The sequence below is a fragment of the Ambystoma mexicanum genome, chromosome 2p (genome assembly GCF_040938575.1).
Source record: "Ambystoma mexicanum isolate Mex_15411 chromosome 2p, UKY_AmexF1_1, whole genome shotgun sequence".
NCBI lineage: Eukaryota > Metazoa > Chordata > Amphibia > Caudata > Ambystomatidae > Ambystoma > Ambystoma mexicanum.
Window position 1 is genome coordinate 1,220,493,043 of NC_090923.1, and position 26,865 is coordinate 1,220,519,907.

Genomic DNA, 26,865 nt, shown 5'->3' on the forward strand with positions numbered 1-26,865 from the left:
TTGGTTACGTTATTACTATTAATGATTTGTGGGGCTTTCAAAACAATCAAGGAAGCCGACTGAGTTATGTGTATTTTCAAGCTTCACGGCAGTTCATGAAATGGGCTGTGCACAGGACTAGGGGTTAACAAGAGACTGCACTCGAGTTTTATTACAATTCACTCGAGCTCTCAGAGTGTGTTTGTTCAACATCTATGGGAGGGCCATGTACGTGTGTTCTGTTCTACATGTCGCATCTTGCTTGCCCAAAGGGCCATGTGTTTTGTTTCTTCATGTGGGAATGAACTCCCAACAGTCTGTTTCATCCTTGCTTGCTTATATGTGGTTCATGTATATGATTAACCATCTGTGCCTGTATTAAGAGGTATTTTTTGGCATACAGGAGATTCTAATAGGAACACTAATACTCAGTATCAAGTGGGAGTATTGATGTGTGTGGTGTTTTCTGTGTGGGTTCATGTAAGAAAAGTATTAGGAGGTAGTGTAGGGTTTTTTCCTCGGTGCTTTCCCGGTCCCATCCACCTTTGGCACTCCCTAACCCTTTTTCCGGTCTCCCTATATTCCCCTCCCTGTCCACAACCTCTCCCTAACCCTCTTCCCCCCCCATTGGCTGCCACGTGGTATCCTGTAAAATATAATCAGGTATCTGTGCCAACCACGGGTGGAGGGTCGACTACATTCGGCTTCTGTGGTTCGGGGGAGAGTGTTGACACACCTTCCCCCCTTATTGTGTACTTGAGCATTGAAATCTTGGGTCCGGGATTGCCATATATGGAAAGCCCTTTCTCAGGCAAAGAGGCAGTCTGTGTTTGGCTGAATGTGGGGGCTGGGACTGTCTGGTGCTATCCACATCCACGCCACAGTGTGTCTGTTGCAAGGCAGAGCGTTTGGCCAGTGGCTGCCCCTGATTGGGCAGCCCCAGCCAGTTTGAACGGTGCAGAACCTTACCATTGGTGAACTTGGAGGTGATTTTAGTCCAAATCTTGGATAAAAGGAGTACTACTGCAGCCATTCTTGAGATCATCGCTGCAGCCAAAACCCTATGAAGAAGTGCAGCCCTCTGAAGACATGTGGACGAACATTGCATCTGAGCAGCACAGACTCCTGTCCAGTTACTCTATCCTGATCTCAAGAAGGACCTCGTGTGTGCTTCGACCCATGCACAGGTGGGAACCACCAGTGAACCCTGATTCAGGATCGGTGCCTGTTGAGTCTCGGAAGTGTCTTTGTACTGCTCAGTCTACCTCGCTGCAGCCTTCGCCATTCTGAGTTCATCACTGGAACTAGAGAGGATCTTCAACATGTGCCAAAAATCACCTGCTTCTGGAATTTCAGCCTTCCAGTGCCAACAGGGCTGGCTCCTTTGTTCACAAACAAAAGGTCGCCTGTTGGCCCCAGATCGCGTTGACTCCCACCCAATCCAGCTTTCTTCGTATGCTGGATCTCTCCCGGGGTCGCCTATCCTGTGGAAGTCTGCATCTTTTTGTGCCAAGAGTGTCCAGCTGCCCAGTCAACAGAACCGTTTCACTGGAGCCTGAACCCCGTTCAGGCCAGACACAATACCGAAGACATAAAGGACCTCTGCACCCACGCCCACTGGACCTCCCTCGACCACACACATCACAGAAGGATGTGGGCCAGAGGATCTAGGAACCCCTGAAATGGTCCCTGTAAGAATCAGAGCAAGGAGTGTAAATTATATTACTTATCATTCCCCCCTCCATAAAGTTACATGGGTGTAACATTCAGTCCCGATCTCTCCCTTGCCCGACTAAGATCAGTGGTGGTCTGGTCAAGGATCATCCCCCGCACCTTCCCTAACATGGTGGGACTAGGAGAGACACTTACCTGAACTTTTCCCAATTTCTAACTGGTGAGTCTTGGGCACTAGGCCCAACTTTAATGTAAGGGCTGAGCTTGGTAAAGGTGAGGGATCTAATTTTGAGATTGTTTATAAGTGTTTCACTATATTTTCTTCTTGATGACTTATCTGTGTTTACTAGTTTTGAATCTACTCTTTTTCTAACTCTTTACTTGCTTTATCGCACACAGTTATTGAAATGATTGCTCATAGTTAGGTTAGCTATTGCTGTGCTGTCTCAAAGTTAAAGTGTGGGGGTTCTATAAAGGGCCCTCCAACAGTAAATGTATATGTGTATTTGTCACAACCGCAGGTTCCTGGCGTTTATGGAAGAGGTGGAAACATGGCGGCCGTCCGACTGTGCCACCACGTTGTGCTCCCAAGCTCTGTTAGCGGTCTAGTCCTTTCCATCATGGCCGCCGCCGAGTGTATTTCCCTGTTTACGCTCGGCGGATCGGCGCGTTGCAACTTCTGATTCCTCTACGTTGCTAGCGCTCATCAGTTCTCTCGCTTGGCGGTGTTCCGCTCCTGTCCTGTTTTCCCCTGCGTACCTCTCTCATTCAGTTGTCTTCTCTTCCCTCTCTTGCCTGCGCCCCGTTATTTCACTTGGGGGCTTGGATTGCTCACCTCCCTTCTCTTCTCCTGCCTTGCCTCTTTTGAGTTCTCTCTCTCTGGCTCCCCCCCCCCTTTTGATTCCATTCAGTTTCCGTTCTCTCAACTCATCTCGCGGAGCCCTTTCCGGGTTTTCCGGTATCCCTTATCCAGCTGGTCTTGGATTATCCTCTCGTTCCGCTGCATCGGATATCTACACTCCGAAGGGGTTTTTGTGCCGTAAGGCTTTTCCCCTTGCCTCGCTTGTCTGTCGCGGGGGGGAGTCACCGCTGATCCATTCCCAAAGGATCGCGGTGGCTTCCTCCCGAGGCCGACCCTATCTACACAAGAAGAGGAGGACTTTTACTCGCCGATCCCGCGGAAAGAAGTTGGACTTCTCATAATCATCAGGTGAGGAGGAAGGGGAACTTGAAGACTCTCAGGGTTCGAGTGGGGTGGACAACATAACGGAAAACCCTGTTGATACGCCCACAGCGTCAGGCATTGTTGATAGCTTGCAATGCCAAAATACTGACATGGCATCTCCCCAGCAACTTCAAGAATTGGTCGCGGCGGTACAAAACTTAAACCTGGAAGTTCAAGCCCTTAAGATGGCAAATACCGCTCTCCAACAGAGAGTTACCACCAGAGAACAGCAAGTCACAGATTTACCTCCTTTGCCTCTGGTTTCAGGCAAATTCGACGGATCAGAGAAAAAAGTCAAAGAATTCTTGGAAGCTTGTAATATCCATTTCGCTTTCAGACAGAACACCTTTTCCTCCGATCATGCTAAAGTGGGGTTTATGATCACACACCTGACTGGTAATGCCCTAGCGTGGGCTACCCCATTGGTGTCCCAGTCCGACCCAGTGTTACAGAACTTTGTAGCATTCAAGGATCTTCTCAAGCAGACATTTCTTCGCACTGAAAGCGCTCACCTGGCTAGTGAAGACCTGTTGGATGTTCGTCAGGGTAGTTCTGACCTACTTACTTACATATCATCCTTCAAAAGACTGGCGGCAGAAGCTGGCTGGCAAGAAGAGGCTCAATACACCATCTTCAGGAGGGGTTTGCGCGAAGAGCTGAAGGACGAGCTCGCTAGGATCCCTCGCTCCGATTCTTTCTCAGATCTGATAAATGCTGTTGTACGGATAGATTTTCGGTTGACTGAACGGAGGAATGAAAAGAGAAAGAACCGTAACTCCAGCTCTTACCCCGAGACTCACCCATCAACCTCCTCACCTGCCGCTCGTCCATCCACCCGGGAAGAACCTATGCAAATAGGAGCAACCAGAGCGCCCTTGACAGCGGAAGAGAAGAAGAGGAGAAGGGAGGGCAGCCTTTGTCTATACTGTGGCTCCTCCACACACCTCTTGAGAGACTGCCCAGATGTACCCCCCAGACGTCCGGGAAACGAACGCCCTCGGTAGTTGGCAGGACGGACTACCGAGGGGCTTTTCCCAGTTCCTACGTCACTCTTTCAGTTACTTCTGCCCAACCCTCGGAAGACCAACGTCTCATGGTGGTATCCGTCCAGCTTCAGTTCAGAGGAAAGGAAATGGAGACCCTGGCTCTGCTGGATTGTGGAGCAGCCGGGAACTTCCTGGACACCCTATGGGCTGACAAGGTAGGCATTCGCAGAATAGCCAAGAAGGAAGACCAGAAGGTAGAGGGAGTAGATGGTACCCCTCTGTGCTCCGGCCTCATTACCCACACCACCGAGGAGGTACGGGTATCCATTCAACAACATACTGAAATACTGAGCTTTGATATCATTTGTGCAGCTCATTTCCCAGTCATTTTGGGGATTGGTTGGCTCCGACGACACAACCCTACCATAGATTGGTCGGCAAATCTTCTAAGTTTTCATTCTGCTTACTGCCAGGAGAAGTGTCTTCCAGGACCCTTGTTCGAAAGCGTCAAGACGGGGTGTGCCCCTGAGAGGAGCACGATCCATTGTATCCCAAGCAGTCTTCAGGAGTATGCCACAGTGTTCAAAGACCAACAACCCATGGAACTTCCTCCTCATCGGCCTGAGGACTGTAGGATAGACTTAGTCCCTCAGGCTCTGGTTCCGTTTTGTAGGATGTATCCCCTTTCCTTGTCGGAAAAGGAAGTCCTTAGACGCTACTTAGATGACAACTTAGCCAACGGACTTATCCGACCTTCCAGATCACCAGCAGGAGCATCTCTATTCTTCATTCCCAAGAGGGACTCCAAGGATCTAAGACCTTGTATCGATTACCGAGGCCTTAACCAACTTACCATCAAGGACCGGTACTCTTTGCCCATCATCTCGGAGATCCTGGAGACCGTCGAAGGCTCAGTAGTTTTTTCCAAACTCGACCTACGTAATGCTTACCATCTGCTCCGCATCAGGACCGGGGACGAATGGAAGACGGCTTTCCGCACTCCCTGTGGGCTGTTCGAATATCAGGTTATGCCCTTCGGACTGGTCAATGCTCCCTCAATCTTTCAACGGTTTATGGACCGTATATTTTCTGATCTCTTGGGCCAAAACACCGTTGTCTACTTAGACGATATTTTGGTTTACTCCCGTCAGCCCGAAGAGCATACTCGTCATGTGAAGGAAGTATTACACAGGCTGCAGCGACACCATTTATTGGTCAAGCCGGAAAAGTGTGCTTTCGCCAAATCCTCCGTCTCCTATCTGGGGTTTATTTTGTCCAGCGAGGGGATCACCATGGATCCCAAGAAGGTCGAAGCTATTCTAGGCTGGCCCTCCCCTTCGTCGGTCAAGGAGATTCAAAGATTTTTGGGACTGGCCAACTTTTACCGGAAGTTTATTCCCGAATTTTCCAGACTCACTCTGCCTATCACCTCCTTACTAAAGAAAGCCTCCATGCCTTTTCGCTGGTCCAGGGAAGCCGAGGAGAGTTTCATCTGCCTGAAAAGAAGGTTCTGTTCTGCCCCTATTCTGAGACAGCCGGACCAACTGCTACCCTTTATTATTGAGACCGACGCCTCCGCGGGTGCGGTTGGCGCCGTTCTCCTACAATCAAATCAGGGCAAAGAACATCCCATCGCCTATTTCTCCAAGACTCTGAACCCTAGTCAGCTGAACTACTCCGTCATAGAAAAGGAGCTCTTAGCTATGAAACTGGCTTGTCTAGAATGGAGGCATCTTCTCCAAGGAAGCTTACACCCGTTCCTGATACGTACTGATCACAAGAACCTACAGATCCTACATCAACAAGAGTGTTATAACACCAGACAAGCCCGATGGGCGCATTTCTTTGCACAGTTCCATTTTCTCATCACATACATACCTGGTACCCAAAACCAGGTTGCTGACACCTTATCTCGCAGAGATGAGACCTCTCTGGGATACGAGAAAGTGCTCATGTTTCCTCATATCAAGATCATTTCCGCTGTATCGTCTTTCTTGGAAGAAGTGAGGGAAAGATCTCTTTCCCCAGAAGAAACGCTCCTGCAAGTGGGGAGGACTCCGGTGGATCGGAGGGACGGTCTGTACTTCACTCGAGGGAGGCTCATCCTTCCTTCACAGGACCTCAGAATACAAGCTCTCCAGTGGTGTCACGACTCGAAGGAGGCAGGGCATAGAGGCTTACGAGGGACTTTGGAATTACTGCAGAGATCCTTTTACTGGCCCTGTATGCGAGCCGATACTCAGGCTTACATCCAGACCTGTCTGACCTGTATGCAAAATAAACATTCCACTCGAAGTCCTCTTGGCCTGCTTCAACAAGACTTGATTCCCTCAGGCTCCTGGAAGCGCATTTCTACAGATTTCATCGTAGATCTACCGGTTTCCCAGGGCTGTACCTGTATCATGGTAACTGTGGACTCCTTCTCGAAGTTGGCTCATTTTTCCCCCTTACCCAGGATACCTTCGGCCTCCCTTATGGCGGAAGTCTTCATGAAAGATATCTTCAGGTTGCATGGTCTCCCCAAAAAGATCGTGTCTGACCGTGGGAGCCAATACACCTCAAAATTCTGGACTGCTTTGTGCAAACTGCTGGGTATCGAAAGGGCTCTGTCTTCTGGGTTCCACCCACAGACTAACAGGCAGACAGAAAGGCTAAACGGGACCCTCGAGCAGTATTTGAGGTGTTTCATTAACCAACAACAGGATAACTGGGTTTCCCTCTTACCAACAGCTGAGTTCGCTTATAACAATTCTGTACACAGCGCACTTGGGATCAGCCCTTTCTTTTGTACATATGGGTACCATCCTAAATCTATAGTACCCACCTTCTGGACTGAGACTCCCATACCATCCTTAGAAACCTCTCTGTCTAAATTGAAGGAAGCCCATAACATCGCCAACCAAAGTCTTCTAAAGGCCAACACCCGTAACAAACTACAAGCTGATAAACACCGGAGACCTGTACCAGATTGGAACAGAGGTTCCAAGGTCATGCTATCCACCAAGTTTTTGCCCCGCTGGATACATCCTTCTAAGCTATCTCCCGGATTCATTGGTCCCTTCGAAGTCCTATCCAGAATCAATCCGGTAGCTTATCGCCTCAGACTGCCTAAGAATCTTAGTCGCATTCATCCGACCTTTCATACCTCTCAATTACGTCCCTTCATATCAGGGAACAGAAAACAGAATACGCCCAAACTCCACACTTTGCCTGCTCCCACCTCTGAGGAATACGAGGTCTCCCACATCCGGGATTCTCGTTACCACAGAGGTCGCCTTGAATATCTTATTCATTGGAAAGGCTATCCTTCATCTGAGGATACCTGGGAACCTCGGACCCATGTGCATGCTTCCCGTTTGCTACGTCAGTTTCACAGATTACATCCCAGCAAGCCGGGGGGAACCCGACTTCGAGGGGGGCATACTGTCACAACCGCAGGTTCCTGGCGTTTATGGAAGAGGTGGAAATATGGCGGCCGTCCGACTGTGCCACCACGTTGTGCTCCCAAGCTCTGTTAGCGGTCTAGTCCTTTCCATCATGGCTGCCGCCGAGTGCATTTCCCTGTTTACGCTCGGCGGATCGGCGCGTTGCAACTTCTGATTCCTCTACGTTGCTAGCGCTCATCAGTTCTCTCGCTTGGCGGTGTTCCGCTCCTGTCCTGTTTTCCCTTGCGTACCTCTCTCATTCAGTTGTCTTCTCTTCCCTCTCTTGCCTGCGCCCCGTTATTTCACTTGGGGGCTTGGATTGCTCGCCTCCCTTCTCTTCTCCTGCCTTGCCTCTTTTGAGTTCTCTCTCTCTGGCTCCCCCCCCCTTTTGATTCCATTCAGTTTCCGTTCTCTCAACTCATCTCGTGGAGCCCTTTCCGGGTTTTCCGGTATCCCTTATCCAGCTGGTCTTGGATTATCCTCTCGTTCCGCTGCATCGGATATCTACACTCCGAAGGGGTTTTTGTGCCGTAAGGCTTTTCCCCTTGCCTCGCTTGTCTGTCGCGGGGGGGAGTCACCGCTGATCCATTCCCAAAGGATCGCGGTGGCTTCCTCCCGAGGCCGACCCTAGCTACACAAGAAGAGGAGGACTTTTACTCGCCGATCCCGCGGAAAGAAGTTGGACTTCTCATAATCATCAGGTGAGGAGGAAGGGGAACTTGAAGACTCTCAGGGTTCGAGTGGGGTGGACAACATAACGGAAAACCCTGTTGATACGCCCACAGCGTCAGGCATTGTTGATAGTATTTTAGATGAGTTTAATAATAATAATACTTACCTGAGGTTTTCATATGGATAGTGTGTATTGTATATTTTTATACATCTCAATCTAACTGGAATTATTTGAATGCTCTGTGTAGGTCTCATTGTAACCTCAGACCACTCTCACGCCCCTCCCGAGTCTAAACCTTACAGCACTGCTACTAGGGTACAAAGTCTAGGTAGGGGTTTCGCTAGACTTCAGTGTCTTTCCTGTTCACAATAACAGGTTGGCCTATCAGAATCAATCCCCAGGGTTAGGATAGGTGGATGTTCTCTCAGGGGGGATTAGTCACATGGACTGATTTTGCGCGTATAATAGGTAATAATCTGTTGCTTTCTTTACAATATGTTTGCATAGAGGTAGCCTTTCGACGGCAGTGACCCTCATTCCCGATCGAGCTGGAGACCCACACCATACTTTATTTCATTGTCCAAAATACGGTACACCGCAAATTGGTGTTACCAGTTTACTCTAAAATACAGCAAACCTAACCCCCCGCCCCAGAGTCTCCTCCTCCCACCAAAAGCCTGTGTTAAAACAAAAGGCATAAAATAAACAATGTTCTGGAGGTTTGCTAATTAAACTGACACTTGAGTAGCAAAGCTAGCTATTTATATTACCCCGATTGGTGAAAGCACAACTAAGCCTTCATTGCTCTCTTGCCACTCCAGCCTATTTTCTCTGTTTACTTCAAGTTCAAACGGGTTAACAGAGAGAGAGTGCAGCAGTAATACTCCTTCACTACGAAAAGTGCCAAAAACCAGTGTGGCAGTGCTAGCCGGAAAAGGTGCTTTCTTTTTCAAATAATTGCAAACCAGTAGTAATTGGGATGACACTTTTATTAAGCTAACTATATCCTGTTTGGCAAAGACCAATATTTTATTTTAATTATTTTTTGTAAAGGCAGTGCTGTCATTCCATTCCTAAACAAATGAAATTACATAACGCATAATTACAGCATTGCTACTGTAAAACACTGCATTGTTTGCACGTTTTTCAGTAAAATTTAGGTTAGTGTATGTAAATCTCAAAGTGACAACTATATTTCATTTTGTTGGCAAAGGTGCATCATACTGACGAGTGAATATTTTTGTATTTGTATTTATTTATTTATTTGTAAAGCGCAACCAAGCCCTGGGGCAGCTGGGTGCTATAAACTTACATATTTCACAATAAATCAATGCTGTACAGAAAAATGGTGATACAAGTTATAGGCAGGGCTAGGTGAGTTACAGAATCAAATGTATACATACCAGTATGTAAGTTACTATTCTAAGAACAAGTAGTATGCATTTTACCAACAAGTAGGACACAGCAATGACAATAGGGAGACATTCAGAGGGTGAGTATGCATGCGTATATTATGGTAAGGGTGGGATGAGGTCTTGCTCAGTGAGCCAGGCCCTGACCTTAGTACGGAAGAGAGAAAAGGTAGGTACTTCTCTTATAGATCAAGGAAGTGCATCCAATTTTTTTGAAAATGTACATGATCACATGGCCAATTGCTTCTGATAATTGTATCTGATGGCAAACCTAGTTTTGTGACCTGCTGGTTACATACACCTGTGCAATGGGTGCTCAACCCATGAGCTGAACCCAAACTCGTCATCCTATCTTTTCACCCAGTTGCTTTATTCTAGCTACCCTGAAAGTGAGATGGCTGCAAACTACAATATGTTACCAAGTTGGCCCAGTGCTCTATACTATGCCTAGGTCTACTATGCCATCCACTCTGCTTAGTCCCTTACTTCCTTTCCTCTTACTTAATGAACACACAAAGGTAACTAAATGTTTACTCAAAGTAGTGCTCAGTGGTTCCAACCAGTCTATACATTTTAGAGATCTGCTGCCATACCATACACTGTAGCTAGCCTGCAGCACTTGCTTTGCTCTACAATTATGATTGCATTATATATTACCACCTGCGGAAGAGAGCTTGCCAATCTGGAGTCCAGAAACACAAGTGGAATCTGCAAGTAGCTGCCCTCATTTCATACCAACCAGCTGAGCCTCTGCCCAGCCTTGACCCTGTCCATGGAGGCAGTGCCCACTGTAATGCCACACCTAAATGCCTCCCCGCCCACTCACTGTGAACCTCCTGCCCAACCCTCAGGTCCTGGAAAAGGTTATTTCCAATCGCCGTCATAGGTTTAATTCCTTTTAAGGAAGTAAGAATTGTGCAAAGCCTGGTTTCCTTAAAAAGAAAAAGGTATCAGCAGATAGCAGCAAAAATGGCGGCTCTGAGTGCCAATTTCGATAAATACTGCTTCAATGGGTGTGTAGGGGTGGTATGCTGCACTTGGGTCTGCCAGGTTTGGGCTTGAGGGCTGCTAGCAGCCTTGCCCGCCCCCAAATGTGGTATGGAACATTATATTGAAAACAGTTCAGATCAATGACAGGCAAGGGCCATCTTGTACACCTGAATTTGACAATTACTCTGCCTGCCGCAAAACCATACTATGTACTTAGTATCAGGCTATGACTTTCCTTTAACATTGTGAACTTTTTGATTTATGAAACTTCTGAACTTTGCTTTATGCAGTAAATGATGGGTCAAGTATACAATATATGAACACTTTCCTGTGCAACACCAACTGCACCCAGCTGCACAGAGCCTTGCACTGTTTTCAGAGCCTTTTTGTCATATCTATTTATTTGCGTTCATTTATCAGAGCTAAAAATTGAGGGGAGCTGGTAGCTATTTAGCTGCTGCTTGTGGGCAAGAAGAGCCGGTTAGGTTGAGACCAACTGCTGCCAGGAGCTACTTTTGGTTCCCCAGTCCAACTGATACCGAACAAGCACACCTTTGTGAATTGTGTGTTTGTGACAATTTATAAATGAGGATTAGGACACATCTATACAATATCTGAAGCAGAAGCGGTCATAAATAGACAGTGATTGATTTGCATCTTATGGGGAAGTTTGGATTGGCGGAACACCATCTACTATCTCCTGGTTCCCCAGTGGTCGCTCATGGACACTGGTTAATGCTGGATATCCAGGAGCTGCTATTACCTCCTGCGTATCAAATCTTAATTTCGATATCTGTTCATGCAGCTAACCTTTGCATTTTACAGACACTCATCTCACTAATGTCTTACTTCAGCGGTACCCAAAAATGCTGTATTGTTGCTCATTTTATGTCTCGAGTAAAAATTACTTCTGGTGACGTTAAAAATATCCGTAAAAAATGCTAATCAAAAACGTTTGTTTGTTAATCAATAGAATCTGAATTAGCAAATTCTGCTAATCAATCTTCAAAAACGAATGTATGCCTTGAAACACTCTGGGAAGCTGATATAGGAAGAGAACTGGCAGACGGCGCCTGAAGGAAAAGTGGCCTTCTCACTAAAGAGGTGTCCCTAAATGCTAGACACCGCCTCATTCAGTTTAAGGTCCTCAATAGATTACACTATACACCTACTATGGTTTCTAAATTCTGCTCCGATGTTCAGTGTCCTAAATGTTCTGGGAACCCTGCAGACTTCATTGATATGCTCTGGGCCTGTCCAGTGGTGGGGAGGTTTTGGATTGATGTAGCAAATATTTTACTAGAAATGACTGAAATTCCACCCAATCCTGCCCCTGAGAAATACCTTCAAGGCAACAATGGCAAGGCTTCCAAAACTAGGCGCAAGTTCTTTAGCCTGTTTGATTGCAAAAAAACATCTCCTTTTAGCCTGGAAATCTAGATATGCTCCCACTCGAGCATGTTGGCTTAGATAGCTTACAAAAACACCTAGGGCACGACTAGAAAGCGAATAGTTTCACATTACATTCCTACTGTTAAAGCAGAAACTTTTATCACGAACAAACGGTACTAGGAGACAAAATTACAAAAGATTGGGGCGCGCTGATGCTCTCCTCTAACAGGCAAAAAACACACATGCAAACTGACCCTACTCAGAAGAACACCCTGACCCTATTCGGAAAATCTCGCCTTAGGTACTCGGTGGTGCACCGCCTATCTAAAAGGCATAGCAAGGAGACACTCCCTACTCATCACATATACACATATACCTCAAAGTTAAAAAGTCCAGAGACAAGTATATGGGTGCTATATTGAGACAGTGTACATTAGATCTTGTCTCCTCCGTCTATAATAGGGGACTCTTTTACTGTCTGGAATTTCTGTATACGTTTTAATCACCAATATGGCAGTGGCCCCTGTCGTAAGAGACAGAGAACTGGTTCTGAACTATTAAAACATCAATCCCTCAAGCAGAGGAATAACCTAGTGGCCGAAGCCTATCTGGTGAAAGAAGTAGTTTGTATCGTGTTCAGATTTCATAAATTGAACATCACTGTGCTCATGAGGGTACTCGTAGGCATGTTGGTCGACCGGTTTCGATAACCACAGTTATTATGGTCATCTTCTTCAGGACCTACATTTCTTGTAATGGGCTTCACTCCTCCTGTGGACCATCAATTGAGTCAGCGCTCCCCAATCTTTTGTAATTTTTTCTTCTTGTACCGTTTGTTTGTGATAAATTGGATAGCTTACTTTCACCAACAAACTTGAAAATACTTATATTGATCTAATCCAGTTTGCTCTCAAGCCTACAGATATCTGGGAAGAGGAGGTTGTATCAGAAACCAATGACAATATGTAAGGAGATATATGAATGCCTTTTTGAGTTGTCCTTCCTTTGTTCAATTTTATACCGCTTATGTGCCTTACACAATTATGTTTTGGGCTTTTCGGGTGCTGGATGCGATGTAATTTTACTTTGTATGCCTATATTAAGTACGCTGTTTGTGGGAACACTTATTGTCAAATGGTAACTATCGATGCATTTATAAATAAATTTTGGAAAAAGAAAATCTACCCATAGTGAGGATTCTGAAAATCCATCTGAACACCAGGCGATGTCCAGGTCAGCAGAGTTAAAGTGGAAGGACTGGGACAGTGAAACCCGGCACTACTTCAAGTTCAGAGAGAATGTCAAACTGTGCAACAGACTGCAAGTGCAGCACAGAGACTCCAACACTTGGTCAGGGGAGAAAGCTCGAAGAGCAATTCCTCCAGATAATGGAAGACATGATTGCTTTCCCACCAAAAGGCAAGCAGCAACCACTGCCAGCAGTCTGTTGAATACTCTGGGTGCCGAAAAATGGCTGAATGGCAAGACCTTGAACTAACAGTGGGAAGACCCCATCACAAATCTCAGGCACTTACTGTGCTTGAGATCTGTATGCATTTGGAAGGAGGCATCCTGAAGGTCCAGGGACAGCAGTCAGTCCTGTAGATTGAGGGTCTGAAGGATCTGAGCTAGATTGACCATCTTGAACTTGTTATTGCACACGTAGAAGCTCATGAGCCTCAGATCCTTTACGGGTTGCAGGCCCTGGTCCTTTTTTCGAAACCAATCACTTCCTCATTCAGAGAGGGCACTGGTTCTATGACACCCTTCCCAAGAAGCAAACAAACCTTCTCCAATAGTAGAGGGTCCAGAGGCAGACAGGTGGAGGGAACAGAGGGATTTGAATAAAAGGGAGACTATAATCTTGGCATCGGATGTGCTACTAATCCATTCCATGAAGCAGAGGGACATTCTCCCTCATTTCACCCACTTGGGTGCACTTTATAAAGTCCTCTTCACAGGGTTTTTTATCTGATGGTGCATTGGGTACCCCTGTGTCGGCATTACCCCCTCTCTGGGCTTCAAAACCTAACTTTGATGGGTGGGATGGTGTAGTTGCTGCTTACCCGAGGGCACCTGTCCCCTGCTGTGGTGAGTATAGGAAGGGAAGAGAAGGGACAAACCCACCTACCCAAAGCAATGGGAGCCAGGGGCTGCTGCAGAGCTAAGCTGAAAAGAATTTGCTGTGGCTTTGGATAACAAACCTTTGCAAGCATTACAAAACACGCACATTCTCCTCAATACCACATTAAATGTTTTGCCTCCTATTTGAAAATAACGCAGTAAAACAGTTATTCATGATATGCAGACTGCAAGCATCACATTACAAATGTATTTTGCACAAACCTCAAAAGTTCAAAACAGTTCTCCTTGGCAGACACCCTGCCTGTTTTCTAACAGTTCAACACAACCAGGGGGGATTACTCACTTCCCCTGATCTTGGTTACCAGGAGAAGGACTCCCTTCTCCTGGTATCTTGAGTTCATACATCTTTGGTTACTTGGAGAATGCCACACCTCCCCCTAGTATCTTGACAGTTCCACACAACCAGGAGGAATGTCTCCATTCCCCTGGTCCATGTCTCATGTAGCTTCAAATAAACAGTTCTCAAATGTTAGGAGGGTCCCCTGACCCTGGTTTCTCTCTCTGTTTGGTTGGGTCCACTTGGTTCATTTCTCCTGCCAAGTATGACCCTGAGAAGGATGCCTCACTTCCTGGTTTGGGTCCCAGGCCCTTGTTTCTCTCGCTCTTCATTTCAGCTCTCTTGACTCACACTGTTGCCAAGTACTAGTATGAGGAAGATGCCTCACTCCTTGATGTGTGTCCCTCAACCCTGTGTATTTCACTCTCTGGTGTGCCGAGGAAGTGTTCCCCTGATGCAGGACCACTTTGCCACCTGCCCCGCGTCCCTACCAGGCCTCCCGAACTTCCCAGTGCCTGCCGCTGGGATTGGGTAGCTCTCCAGTTCTTCCTGGAATCGGGGGTCCTTGTGGCAGCATCAGCGCATCGGCTGCTCGGGTCTGCAGTCTGCATCTCACGGCCCTCGCCACCACACCGTTCTTCAGGACTGGCAGGGAGAATGCTTCCTGCTCGGCCTCCTCGGGACTTCCAGGGCCGTTCACCTGCGTCTGCCCAGCAGTTCATGGCGTAGTTATCAGACTAATCAGTCCACCCCTCCAGGGTCACATCACGGCTCTTGCCTGCTTCTCCTTCCTGAGGTTTTCTTCCCCTCTGCTCGTCGTTCTCGGTCTTACTCGAGGCATCTGGCAGATAGCACCTTCTGCCGTCCTTCCGACAGAGGATCTCTCAGTCTCCTGTTATAGTCACGACTTGACTGATTTGAAACTCTTGGGCTTTGTTTTTCTCTCTCTCTAAGATGAGTCCTTCTTCGCTTTTTATTGCAGGTTTCCCTTAGGAGGCCCTCATCCAGAATATTCAGTAGCTCAAACAGAGTTTTGTTCTGGTGGGCGCTGATAAACCCTGTGTTTCCACAATCTTCCCTTTTATTTATCCATGGAAGGAAGGCTTTCCCAAAGTCAGCGCCGGAAGGATGTCCTACTTTGGGGAGATATTGAGCATGTTGGCCTGCTGCAAGATAAAGGCCAGCTACAACAGATCCTCTCCTTCAGTTTAGAACTCCATCAGGAAATCCTGCACTACTCTGGAGTCATGTGGTTCCAAACTAAAAGGGATGGGATCACCTTGCTTGTCAGAGAATGTAGTCATCTTTGACATAAACCTGCTCAAAGGAGCAGGGCAGAGTCCAGAAGATCTGTGGCACTGACAACAACCGCGCTGATGAGGGGAGCTAGGGGCTTGACACCTTAAAGATCGGATCAGAGTCCTTGTGGGCTGGGGTCGAGCCCTTAGCCATTCAGTCACGGTCTCGGTCTCGTCCAAGCGTGGTGGGTCCCGTCGAGTTTACTGGTGACAAGCGCAAAGCTGTCAGTGCCGCAGCCTTGGCAAAGATGTCTAACATCTTAAGCCGTAAGCTCTCCCATTCTTCCAGGATGGTAGATTGAGTGCGAAACAGTACTTGTTACACCGAATCATTTGAAGAGTACCAGAATTGGTAGCTCCTTCTTCCAAGACCAAGAATAATGGTGTTTTCAAGAACTGCTAGGGGACCGGAACCTCTTCTCTTTCCAGGCTAGCAACCAATCTTCTCTGCCCCGCTCCACACTTTGAGACTTCGAAGGAGTCTTGTCCTTCCTGTGGCCAAAAGGGGCAAATAATAGCAGTATGCTCCTATAAGGCCTTAGGTACATGGACTGGAACAATTCACAATCCTGCAGATCTTGTTCCCAACGCAGGCAGTATAGACAAATCATGTGGGGGTCGGATACTGATATCTGTCTCCTGGCAGTGCGTGCAGGGCTTAAAGCATGAGGACTTACCAGAGTGGGGCATGATGCAGTAATAAATAGAAAAGAATGGCGTTCCTGAAGTATACTAATGATGCAGAAAAAAGGATTCAAGCCAAGGGGCTAAGCACCTCCATATATACTTGCCCCGGTGTAACACAGGGCTCATAGAGGCATCGTGCTCTGTACCCCCTGGTTGAAAAACAAATTCTGAATCAGAGCTGCGCCGGATAGAAAACCAAAGCAGAGGAATCATTGGGAGGAAGGGATCCAATAGGAGTGGAGCCATATTGTGCTCTCTTCCCAATCCAGAATTAAGCTGAGAGGACATTTTAAGATGAAGAATCTCTGGAAATAAGGAATCCACTAGAAATAAATGGTAAAGATGTCAGGTATTGACTCAGAATGACAAACGGAATTGTCGGGAGACTGACTTAAGAATTGAATTCTCACCTGTGCCTTGCTGTCTGTGTTGCAGCGTTTTCCATGAGTGGAGAGGGAGTCATTAAGATAATGGCGACTATCACTGGACGCCACCCTGCCTTATGGCTGAGACACCAGAGAGGGACCAGCTGCCAATCAGGAAAAACCCTCACAGAGGAAACAAAAACGGATCTAAATAATAGGAAGGCACAGATGTTCAGCAGCAGGTGGCCACAAGGAGTTCAAATCCAGGGAACAAACTTCAAAGAGGCAAGTAAGGCACAGGAAAGGAGAAGCAACCAGGAAATAGGATGAAGGAAGCAGGAAGCCACCGGTAAGAAGCCAAAACGGACCAGAGAGAGAAAGGGAAGAACAAACAAGGAAAGAACAGGAGCTGAAGGGCAAACGAAACAAGAGTATCCAGGAAGCACAAAAAGAAGCAATCACAAGGAGCGCTGAGCTAGGGCAAACCTTAGTGTTGAGATGTTACGAGCCACGTCTGAAGCGATCTGATATCAGCTGTGGTAACTGTGCAGCATCTGACGCTCACAGCGCAGTGCCATCTTGGAGCTGGAAATGCCCTTCAAAACTGTGGCAAATGGCAGCACCACCTTGGAATGGAGTTATCCGATACTGCACTGGCATGTAAGACCACAGGGACCAGTGTCTGGACAGAGTGCTCATGACAACAGACTCCTCTCACCTGTGTAGATCCTTGCCACAAATTCAGTTGACTTGTACAAGGCATTCATGATATGTGGTCTGCCAGCAGTATCACATCTCCATAAAATACTTCATAGACCAGCACAAACACTTTTCTGTGGCGCACATTAAGTTTACTGCCCACTGTAAGTAACTAACGGTGAATAACATAGGTTAGGTAAGGAGCCACTGCTTCAACGCAGTGCTAGCAGGATACCAATGCAGAGGTATTGCTCTCTCTTCCTACCCCCCACTCCCAACCAGTCCCAGAATTTGTGGCAGCTTACCTTGTTACTGCTCGGTGCCGGGCTTTCCTTCATCATTTCCCGATAGCTGAAGGAGGAGATGCTGCTGCTATCACCTGTCTGTGCGCGACTCGGAGAGCTGATCTCAGCCAGGACTAAGTCTTCTAATCCTGGGAGATGAGAGGAATACAAGGATTGGTGGCTGTGCAACACCCTTCATTCAAACTAGCAAATCAATCTGATAAAGAATCCTTCAATAAATGTTGACTCGTATGCTGATGGGTGTATTTGGTACATGCATGCAACGTTGAGTATTTATGAAGCTTTTTGGATTCGCAGATAGTCCTGAAAACAGGTTGTGGTCTGGAAGAACAGCCACCTTATTTTTAGCAATGTTCTTTCGGTTGCAATGTTATTCCTTCCTGTCATGAAGGGCTGAATGAGACGCAACAAACGACTGCACTCAAGAAGTGTGATAAAACAGACTACAAAACTTTAGAATCTTTAAAGAGAACCCAAACTAAGTCTCACACCCTCTTGCTCAAGGGTGAATGCTGCTCTTTGGCAAGCTACCTTGATTCAGGCTTTCCTGGCTATCTTGCCCTAAGCTAATTAACAAAAGAGTGCCCACCAACTCCAAGTTTTGATCGGCTCATTGGGATCCCTGGTTGATGCACCAATGTGTACCTCCTTATTTCTACTAATGAGGAAAACCCAGATCTGTTGGAAATTGCGGTACAATATACTATAAAAAACAAAATACATTCCTAACAATGTATTACTTACAGAAAATATATCATGTTTACAAACCCACATACAAAATCCTAATAGTAATTAAAAAAAGCATTATTTTAAGCAAATGTACATATTTTAGGCTCAAAATAGAACACTTATACATACAAAACATTAGTGACCAAAATGTAAAAAATACCTACATCCAATAAATTCACATCCCAAACATTCTTCTTTCAAGGTTTAAAAAAAAAGGCATTTAATAAAAGAGGATTCATTTTTTTAAACCAAAAAGAATAATACCAAAGTTTGCATGCAGTAGGAAGTAATTGACTCCTCCTTGGGCCAAGTCCAGAGATCCTCTCCTTCCTCCTAGAACTCCTCAGAGAAATCCACAGCATCAGCAGAGTAATGTGGTTGCAGACCAGAAGGAAAAGCATCCTCATCCAAAAAAAAAAAAAGAGTCATCTTTCTAAGGAATTGCCCCCTTCAAAAAGGAGTATATTCCATTGAGGCCTCAGCGTCAGTGGAGCTGGAAAAGAAGGAGCCGATACCGAGGCTTCAGCCTGAAAGCAGAGCTATACGGCACACAGGCAGAGCGATGATTGTTGGTGGAGCCAGAACCGAGCCAGCAGGCATGTAGTTGAGGTCCGAGGAGGCGTCTTTGCCGACTGTACCGGAACCACAATTATCCATGCTGTGATACTCCTCAAGGCAGTATAAACAAACCTTCGCCGGGGTCCATACATATAGTTGCATTCTGCAGTAGGAACAGAGCTTGAAGCCCGAGGTTTTCAAAGGGTTAAGCATGACGAGGCAAGCTAAAACAAATATAGTGTCATCTTCCAGAAGCGTACAGTGTGTGCAGAAAAAGGAAATGAGGTCATGGGGTGCAGAATCTCCATATATACTGGCCCTGATGTCATGTCCACAGTGTAGGAGGTGCAACAGAGCTGGGCAGAACGTTCAAGGACTCATACTGTGCCCCCTGGTGGTCAAATATTTTTCAAAAGACAGTTAGCTCTACATATAGCTTGGCTTGTTGACATTAGCTAACTGGCTACTGGTAAATGGGAGCAGGGGATAGGAAAGTAAGGTGGGAAAATCATCATTACACAGCTGCAATATCACTAAAGCTTTGGAAAAGAAAGTGGGTCCTAAATATGAGCTATTTTGTTCAAAGAGTGAACATTTGCCTCCACAGAGGAAGTTTTCACAACAGTGAAAGTGTGTAACTTAGACAATGGCTGCTATATGAGTATGTGCCTCTGCTTTTCAAAGCTTGATTTTTGATATACAAAAAAGTCAATGATGACAGGTCATTGCAGCATATAATGTATGGCAATTAAAAAACTTCTTTATATATGAAGACACACATGTGTACGGATGAATGTCTGTATGTCCAGCCATCCGCTAATTTGTCCAATATTTAGTCCAACCGATCCATCCACCGGTATATATTTTGACTTAATATAAGTTACCTACAAGAACAGGAAAGTAAGTGTTGAAATAGGAGGACAGATTTTGGAAAGTTGCAAGTGTCTCTTTTTTCTAGGACCGCATTGTCACCAGTTGTTACCAGGACAGGGCAGCTGCCAAAGGAGGGGGCAGGAAGGAGCACCACTTTAGCAGTTTAAATACACTAAATAAAAATGAATTATAGATCTGCCCTTAGAGGCAAAGGGATTGAGCAGGGTTTATAAACTGGGACACTAGGCCCTGGCAGCCATGCAAGAAGCTAGCTCAGCTGTTTTCCTACCTTGACTGGCAACCACTGCCCCCACTCTTGATTCATCAGGCCCATCAAATATTCATGTTCCTTTCTGAAAATGCCTCCTCGTAATACCAGCACTCGGGGGAAGGGAAAAGGGACACAATACTCTAAACCGATCCCAGAACATTTCTATTTCACAAACGCAAGCACAGCTTCAAACAAAAAGAAAGGAAGAAAGCAGAGAAATGTGCCAGCAGCAGCACTGCTAATCTTCAGATGTGTCAGTCCTACTGCGGGGCACCAGACAAAAGGACTAGACTGTTCTGTGTATTCTACTGCCAATGAACGTACCCACTACACAAAAGCCATCAGAAAATACCTTCTTGGAGGCCACCATGGGGCGTGCGAATGATCGCAGCCTCATCGTGCACCTCCGACCCCAAGGCCATAAAGTGGACGAGCCCTCGTTTTGCACCGCCTCCCCCCTGGAAGGTGCAACTGCAGACCGGGCGGCCGGAAACTTTGGGGCACATTCTACTCGAACAACGGAGTGCAACAGACACCGGGAGCCTGAGATAGCCCATCTGCGCACGCTAGCGGGAAAGCTAAAGTAATCCTGCGGCGCAAAGCTCAAGGAAGACGGCCCTGGCCACAGCAGCCCACCGAGACTAGGTCTTAGGCCCAGGGGGGCCCTAGTGCCCCCCACCCAGCAGAAGTACCTCCCGGAAAACAAGGAAGAAAGGAGACAGACCTTGCACCAAGGATGCGGGGGGCCGGAACAGGTGGAAATCTTGACCCCAGAGGGCCCTGACATGAGGCAAGTGCAACTTGGGGGCGCTGATAGTGAGGGACTTGACCCCCCCCAGCCCCAGGGCCCACCAGGGTGGCCCAACCTGAACTGTAATATCTTGACCGGTCAGCTGGATAAGAGTTATAGTATGTGCGACAAGGGGGCAGTCAGTTGGGTTTGTTTATGCTGTGCAGGGTAACGGTGGGGCAAACATATGGGGGCTCGAGAAAAAGAGCTTAGTTAAGCTGGTCCTTGGTTTAGGAGGACCTCTGGTGATTTAATCCCATTTGAGGTGTTGGAGTTGGGCGGGATTGGATGCTGTGGGGGGCGGGGAGGGTGTGACTGGAGAGTTAAGGGGGGTGGTTGTTGGTAACGTTCAGGGGGTGTTTGATCTCATAGGTTGGTACACGTAGGGGCCAAGATAGCAGGGGCTCCACCATGGAACTGTCTGTGAGGTGGGGGTGGTAATGTGAAGCCTCGGAAAAGGGGCGATGTCTGGCCTGGGTGAAATGATCATTGGCTCCCTCAATGTACGGGGCCTCAACTCGACGAGCAAATGATCATTGGTACTTTGTGAGTTCAAGAGGGCTCGACTGGATTGGATGGGTCTTCAGGAAACACATTGCCAGAAGGCTTGGGAACCTAGATTACAGTCCCGGGAGGAGGGGGAAGGAGCATGGGGTTGCAATATTGTTTTCATCCCGACTGGGCTTCATGGTAGAATCAGTAATAGCTGATCGGAATGGGAGGTATGTGTATGCTCCAAATGTGGGACAAAGTTAATTTTGGGAGACGGTCAGGAACAAAATAATGGAATTTGCAGAAGGGCAACTTGTGATCAGGGGAGACTTTAATATGGTGTTAGACCCAATAAGGGACTCTAAGAGTATAGGAGAGTAACCGGTAACCAGGGTCAATGTGGGTGACTCGGAAAGCTTTAAACAGATAAATGATTTGTTGGGCTTGCGGGACTCTCTCTCGCCCTCACTGGAGGGTGATAGGCTGTATACCTTTAACTCAGCAGTGCAGGATTCCTTTTCGCGTATAGACCTGGTCCTGGTGGATTCGGCCTTAAAGGCACAGGCCTTGAACTCCCGGGTTGCTCCAATCCGGTGGCCTGACCACGATATGAGAGTCTCAAAGGAAATGGGGAGGACAGCGAGCCCCGGGGGGGAGCTGGAGATGTAATGAATCCCTGTTAAAGGATAGAGCGTTGCAGCAGGAACTACTCACGAAAATCAAGGAGTATTTCCTCTTCAACAATACTGCAGAGTTGGGGATTCAGTCAGTCTGTGAGGTATTTAAGGCAACTATCTGGGGGGTCCTGATAAGAATAGGCTCTAAGGAAGAAAAAAAAAAGGGGGGGGGGGAAGGAGAACTCGCTCCATCAGGAAATAGACACAGCCTGGGGGTTCCAAGGGAAGTTCTATATCACCCACAGAAGCGAAGGAACTTCAACGCTATAAAACACAATTAGCGGCCATCCTGACCAATGAGACAAAAATAAATCCTGTTCCTGAAACAGAAATATCATGAGAAAGGGGAAAGAGCGGATAAGATCCTTGCCTAGAGATTGAGGGAGGTGAAAAGGTGAAAACGCAGAGGACCATAGGAGCTATAAAGACTGAGGAGGGCAGGTCTGTCTATGACACCAAAAGCATTGGGAGAGAATTTGCAAAATACTATAGTACCCTCTATACCTCAGAATTAACTGGGCTTGAGGCACAGATAGACAAATTCTTGAGTGGCCTGCCCCTCCCGGGACTCCCCAGGGAAATGGCGGAAAGCCTAGAGAGCCCCATAACAGTTGAGGAGGTCCTGGGGGCTATTAAGGGGATGAAGTCCGGGGCAGCCGGTTTCTCAATAAAATACTACAAATTATTCAGGTCATTGTTAGCCCCATGTCTGGTGAAGGTGTTTAATGCATGCCTGAGAGGGGAGGCACTGCCCTCCATGATGCGGTTAGCAACGATCGCAGCAATCCCTAAGGAGGGGAAGGATCCCGCCAGGTGCCCCTCTTATCGACCATCTCCCTCCTAAATGGAGTTGTAAAGATCTTGGCGAAAGTCTTGGGAACACGATTGCAGGTGGGATTACCACTTCTAATACATGGAGACCAGGTGGGCTTCATCAGGGGAAGGCAAGGATCAGACAACATTCGGAAGACCATGAATCTGATTCATGGGGCGCAAATGAAGGGGCAAAACGCATGTCGAGTCTCGCTAGATTCAGAGAAGGTCCGGGTGAGGATGGCGTTGGGAATGAATTTCCTTAGATGTGTGGCAGAACTTTACAATACTGCCAGGGTGAGGGTCCGGGTTAATGGGTGACCCACAGATACCTTCAAACTAACCAGAGGTATAAGACAAGGATGCCCCCTCTCCCCGCTGCTATACGCCCTGGCCATGGAACCTCTGGACATTGCAATTCGGGAAAATTAGCAAATCAAGGGCATATTAGGGGCGTAGGGGAGATTGAGTGCAAACTCTTACTCTTCGCAGACGACATATTGGCTTACCTCATTAACATTCAGGACTCCCTCCCAAAACAATGACCCAGATCGCAGAGTACGGCCACCTCGCTGGGCTTAAAATCAAAGTAGGGAAATCCAGAATAATTCCGATACTGGAGCTGAGCCCCCTCCTTGACTCGAAAAGGAGATACCAATGGATGCAGGTAGAGTAAAAGAGCATACAGTACCTGGGTGTTCAAGTCACTAGGGACCTTGAGGAGATGGTTGCGGCAACCTATGACCCCTTCCGAACCCAACTGATGACAGATTTAAAGAGATGGGACCCCCTGATAGTGACCTGGTACGGTAGGATGAACTCAATAAAAAATTGAACGTGCTCCCCAGACTGCTATGCCTGTTCACAGCCATCCCGAGGCCACTCCTGGAGAAATTCTTCTTGGATGTTACAGGAGAGCTCTGTAGATTAATTTGGAAAAATATGACACCAATGGTAAAAATTGGAACCCTGACCCTCCCAAGGGGTAAGGGGGGGGATTTGGGTTCCTGGATATCCAGCTGTACTATAGGGCAGCCCAACTTAGGGTAATGCTTGAACACATGAGGGACGACCTGAGGACCTATTGGACCTATTTGGAGGACATAGCGGCAAGCCCACTGAATGCAAGGGACTATTTTTGGTCTCCAATCAGGGCAATCCAGGAAAAGGCGAAGGTCCCATCCGACACTGTTTTTTTTTTTGGACAGTCTGGCGTGATTCCAAAAGTACACAGGGGTACACAAGGTGGACCTCCCCTAATGTCAGACATATGGGGGCCCCCATTTGACTTAGGACACCAGGGACTAGCCCGCTCACAGACATGGTCAGATGTGGGCCTTGAGCAGGTAGGGCATTTGTTCAAAGAGGGAGTCTTCCTGGAGTTGGTAACGGATCGGGAGGCACTGGGAGGGGACTCTATTTCAGTATTTGAATATCTCTGAATCAAGGGTAAATTAACGGACCCGAAGTGGGGTGGAATGGTGGCAAGAGAGTTAACAGCAGTGGAAAAAGTAATTGATTCGTCCACAACAAGGAAGGTTATACTGGCCAAGTTGTACAAAGCTACGAACGAGACATGTCTACAGAGGAAACAAACATTAAGGAGATACTGGGTAGATCTAGCAGGGGGATGAGATTTCCGAGGAGGACCGGGCATGTATTTACAAAATTGTTTTCCAGGGTGGTCTGTTCACCTCCACGATAGAACAAAACTTAAAAATGTTAATGGGATGGCATTAAGACCCCCTGAGATTGTCCAAGATGTTTGCAGGAGCTTCTCCTCCCATGTGCCCCAGGGGTTGTGGGAGTCGGGGGTCCTTAGCCCACATGTGGTGGCGGTGTCCCACGGTGCAAGTGTTTTGGAAAGAAGTGTTGAGCTGGATGGAAGAGATCATGGGAATGGGGATTGGCCTGGACCCGCTGCAGTCTCTATTAGGGGGTCCCTCAAAAAGATAGGGAAGAGTACAGACTCCCTAAGATATGGGACGCAAAGTTAAGGGCAGGGAGACTGGCCATAGCCCACTGTAGGAAAAGCAAATCTCTCCCCTCAAAAGAGGATTGGGAGCGGAAAGTACAAAACATGATGATAATGGAAAGGCTGACAGTGGCAGTGAACGACAAGATGGTTGAGTTCCTAGCAGAGTGGTGCTTTCTGCTGCTCAAAGAGCATTTGGATGGAAGAAACCACGGGGGTCGGATAAGCTAATGAGTGGAACTTGAAGAGGGAGGGAGTGGGGAGAGGCCCCGGAGGGAGCCAACAAGAGTAAAAGACAGGCATAATGATGAAAAGTGCCTCTGAGACATTGATGAGGGAGAAATCTGCCACTGAACGAGTTTGGGTCAAGAAGGGGGGTGGTGGAAGGGGGGTAGCGGGAGGGGGGTAGAGTAAGGGCAGGAGTGGAGGTTTTGGGGGGGGGACCTAGACTGTTGACAGGGTGATGGTTCACGCCTGTAATTTCTGCTTTTTTTTTTTAAATGTCTTGTTCTCTGTACAAATGCAAATAAAATTAAGTTAAAAAATATATATATACCTTCTTGGTCACCTGCAGGGACCTTAGTTACCTACATGATCAAGCGTCTCTATGGTGGCGGTAGTATGAACAGTGTCATACTACAAGGGCGCTCGTTCATTTTCGGACTTGTGCATGTGCTATATAGTATGATTCTGAAGTACAATAAGCTTATTCAAAAGAAATGGGGTTCTGGACATGGACGAATAATCCCACTTAAAGGGCTGCCAGTGAGACTGTACAATCAACCCACTGGCGAAGGGGAAGTGACATTTTTCGGATACATTTTGAGTAAATAAGCCATACTTGACCAATAAGGCACAACATAAGATGATTTGTTTTGTAACAACTGTGGCATGTGTATTCCCACAATGCAGACATTTATTTTTTGTTGTACTCAACTGCATCTGTGCAATAATATGATTAGCCCATGCTGGAGGATAGGAGTAGGGAGACCCTGGGGGCTGAGAGTGACCACCTGCTCTGTGATGCAGGCCCCAGGGAAGGTGCACAGATGGCTAGAATAGAAGGTACTCTTGACAGGAAGTAAGAAGCGTAGGAGCAGAGTACGAACTCTGGCCTTGAAAGCCCCCAAAAGACTCAGCAAGAAATGTCAAGGAGTGTGGGTTGAAGGAAAAAATGTTGTTTCCTTAACTTACAAACATGTGTGAGCCCCACTACTGAGAACAGACATGGCTCAAATAACCTCTTTCCCACTCAGAAGGTTCTACTTTGCCTGAGCAACCCAAAAGCCCTGGGGAATCTCTGGCCAGTCACAATGAAGATCCTTGCCTTTCATCATGACAGGACCATTGCCAATTCTGAAGGCCAATATCCTTATAGAGGTGTCCTGGATGTTATTCCAACAGAAAATATGACATGTATTAAACTACCAAGACAGTTTCCAGGGAAAGGAGAATGACTTGTTTGAAGGATAACAGAAAACTCTGATATCCTTCGCAGACGTCTGCAGCGACAACCCTTGCGTGTGCAGGTCCCCTCAAACCCAGACCACTAGGGATCACAAGGAGCGCGCACAGCACAAGGAAACATGCAATCACCCACCACGTACCAGGAAGAGCAGGAGCAGAGCAGACCAAACATGTTCTCATCAAATAAGTATTTAAGATATCAGCCCACCAAATTGAAGACTTGGATCACAGAGCAATGCAAAGATATACATGGCAGCCAAGAACAGCTAGGGAGTTTTTAGTCCTACAGCTAATGCTCCAACCACAGTGCTCGATTTCAAAGAAAAACCAGCTGATATCTTTTACACAATTTCAAGCAGTATAAAAGGGGCAAGATAACACAGAGGTGTCAGAGTTGGGAGTTAGAGGGGCGATAAGCAAGATATTGCGTGCTGGTGTGGTGAGAAAGATAAAGTAATGGTGGTGACAGAAGTTGAAGGAGCAGCAATGCGGAGAGAGGGTTAAGAAGAGCAGCAAGGGCTGTGGGAGGTTGAATAGAGCAGTAAGAAGGTGGTGGAGGTTGAGAGAAGTAATACAGAGGTATATAAGAGTGAGAATCAGTAAGGATGCAAAGTGAACATCTTGGAAAGAAGTAAAAGTGGAGCAAAAAGAGGTGGAAGAGGAGCTGGAAAGTACATTAAGGCAAGAA

The 26,865-nt window shown here is 47.1% G+C and overlaps 1 protein-coding gene across 2 annotated transcripts in view; it reads right to left on the bottom strand.

Moving 5' to 3' along the window:
- GRIPAP1 (GRIP1 associated protein 1) overlaps nucleotides 1–26,865 on the bottom strand; it is a 1,613,923-nt gene that overhangs the window by 570,373 nt on the left and 1,016,685 nt on the right. For both annotated transcript variants that reach the window (XM_069645489.1, XM_069645490.1), the window contains one exon: nucleotides 17,533–17,660. In XM_069645489.1, the coding sequence (XP_069501590.1) occupies nucleotides 17,533–17,660 (128 nt within the window). The remainder of the gene's footprint in view (nucleotides 1–17,532; nucleotides 17,661–26,865) is intronic.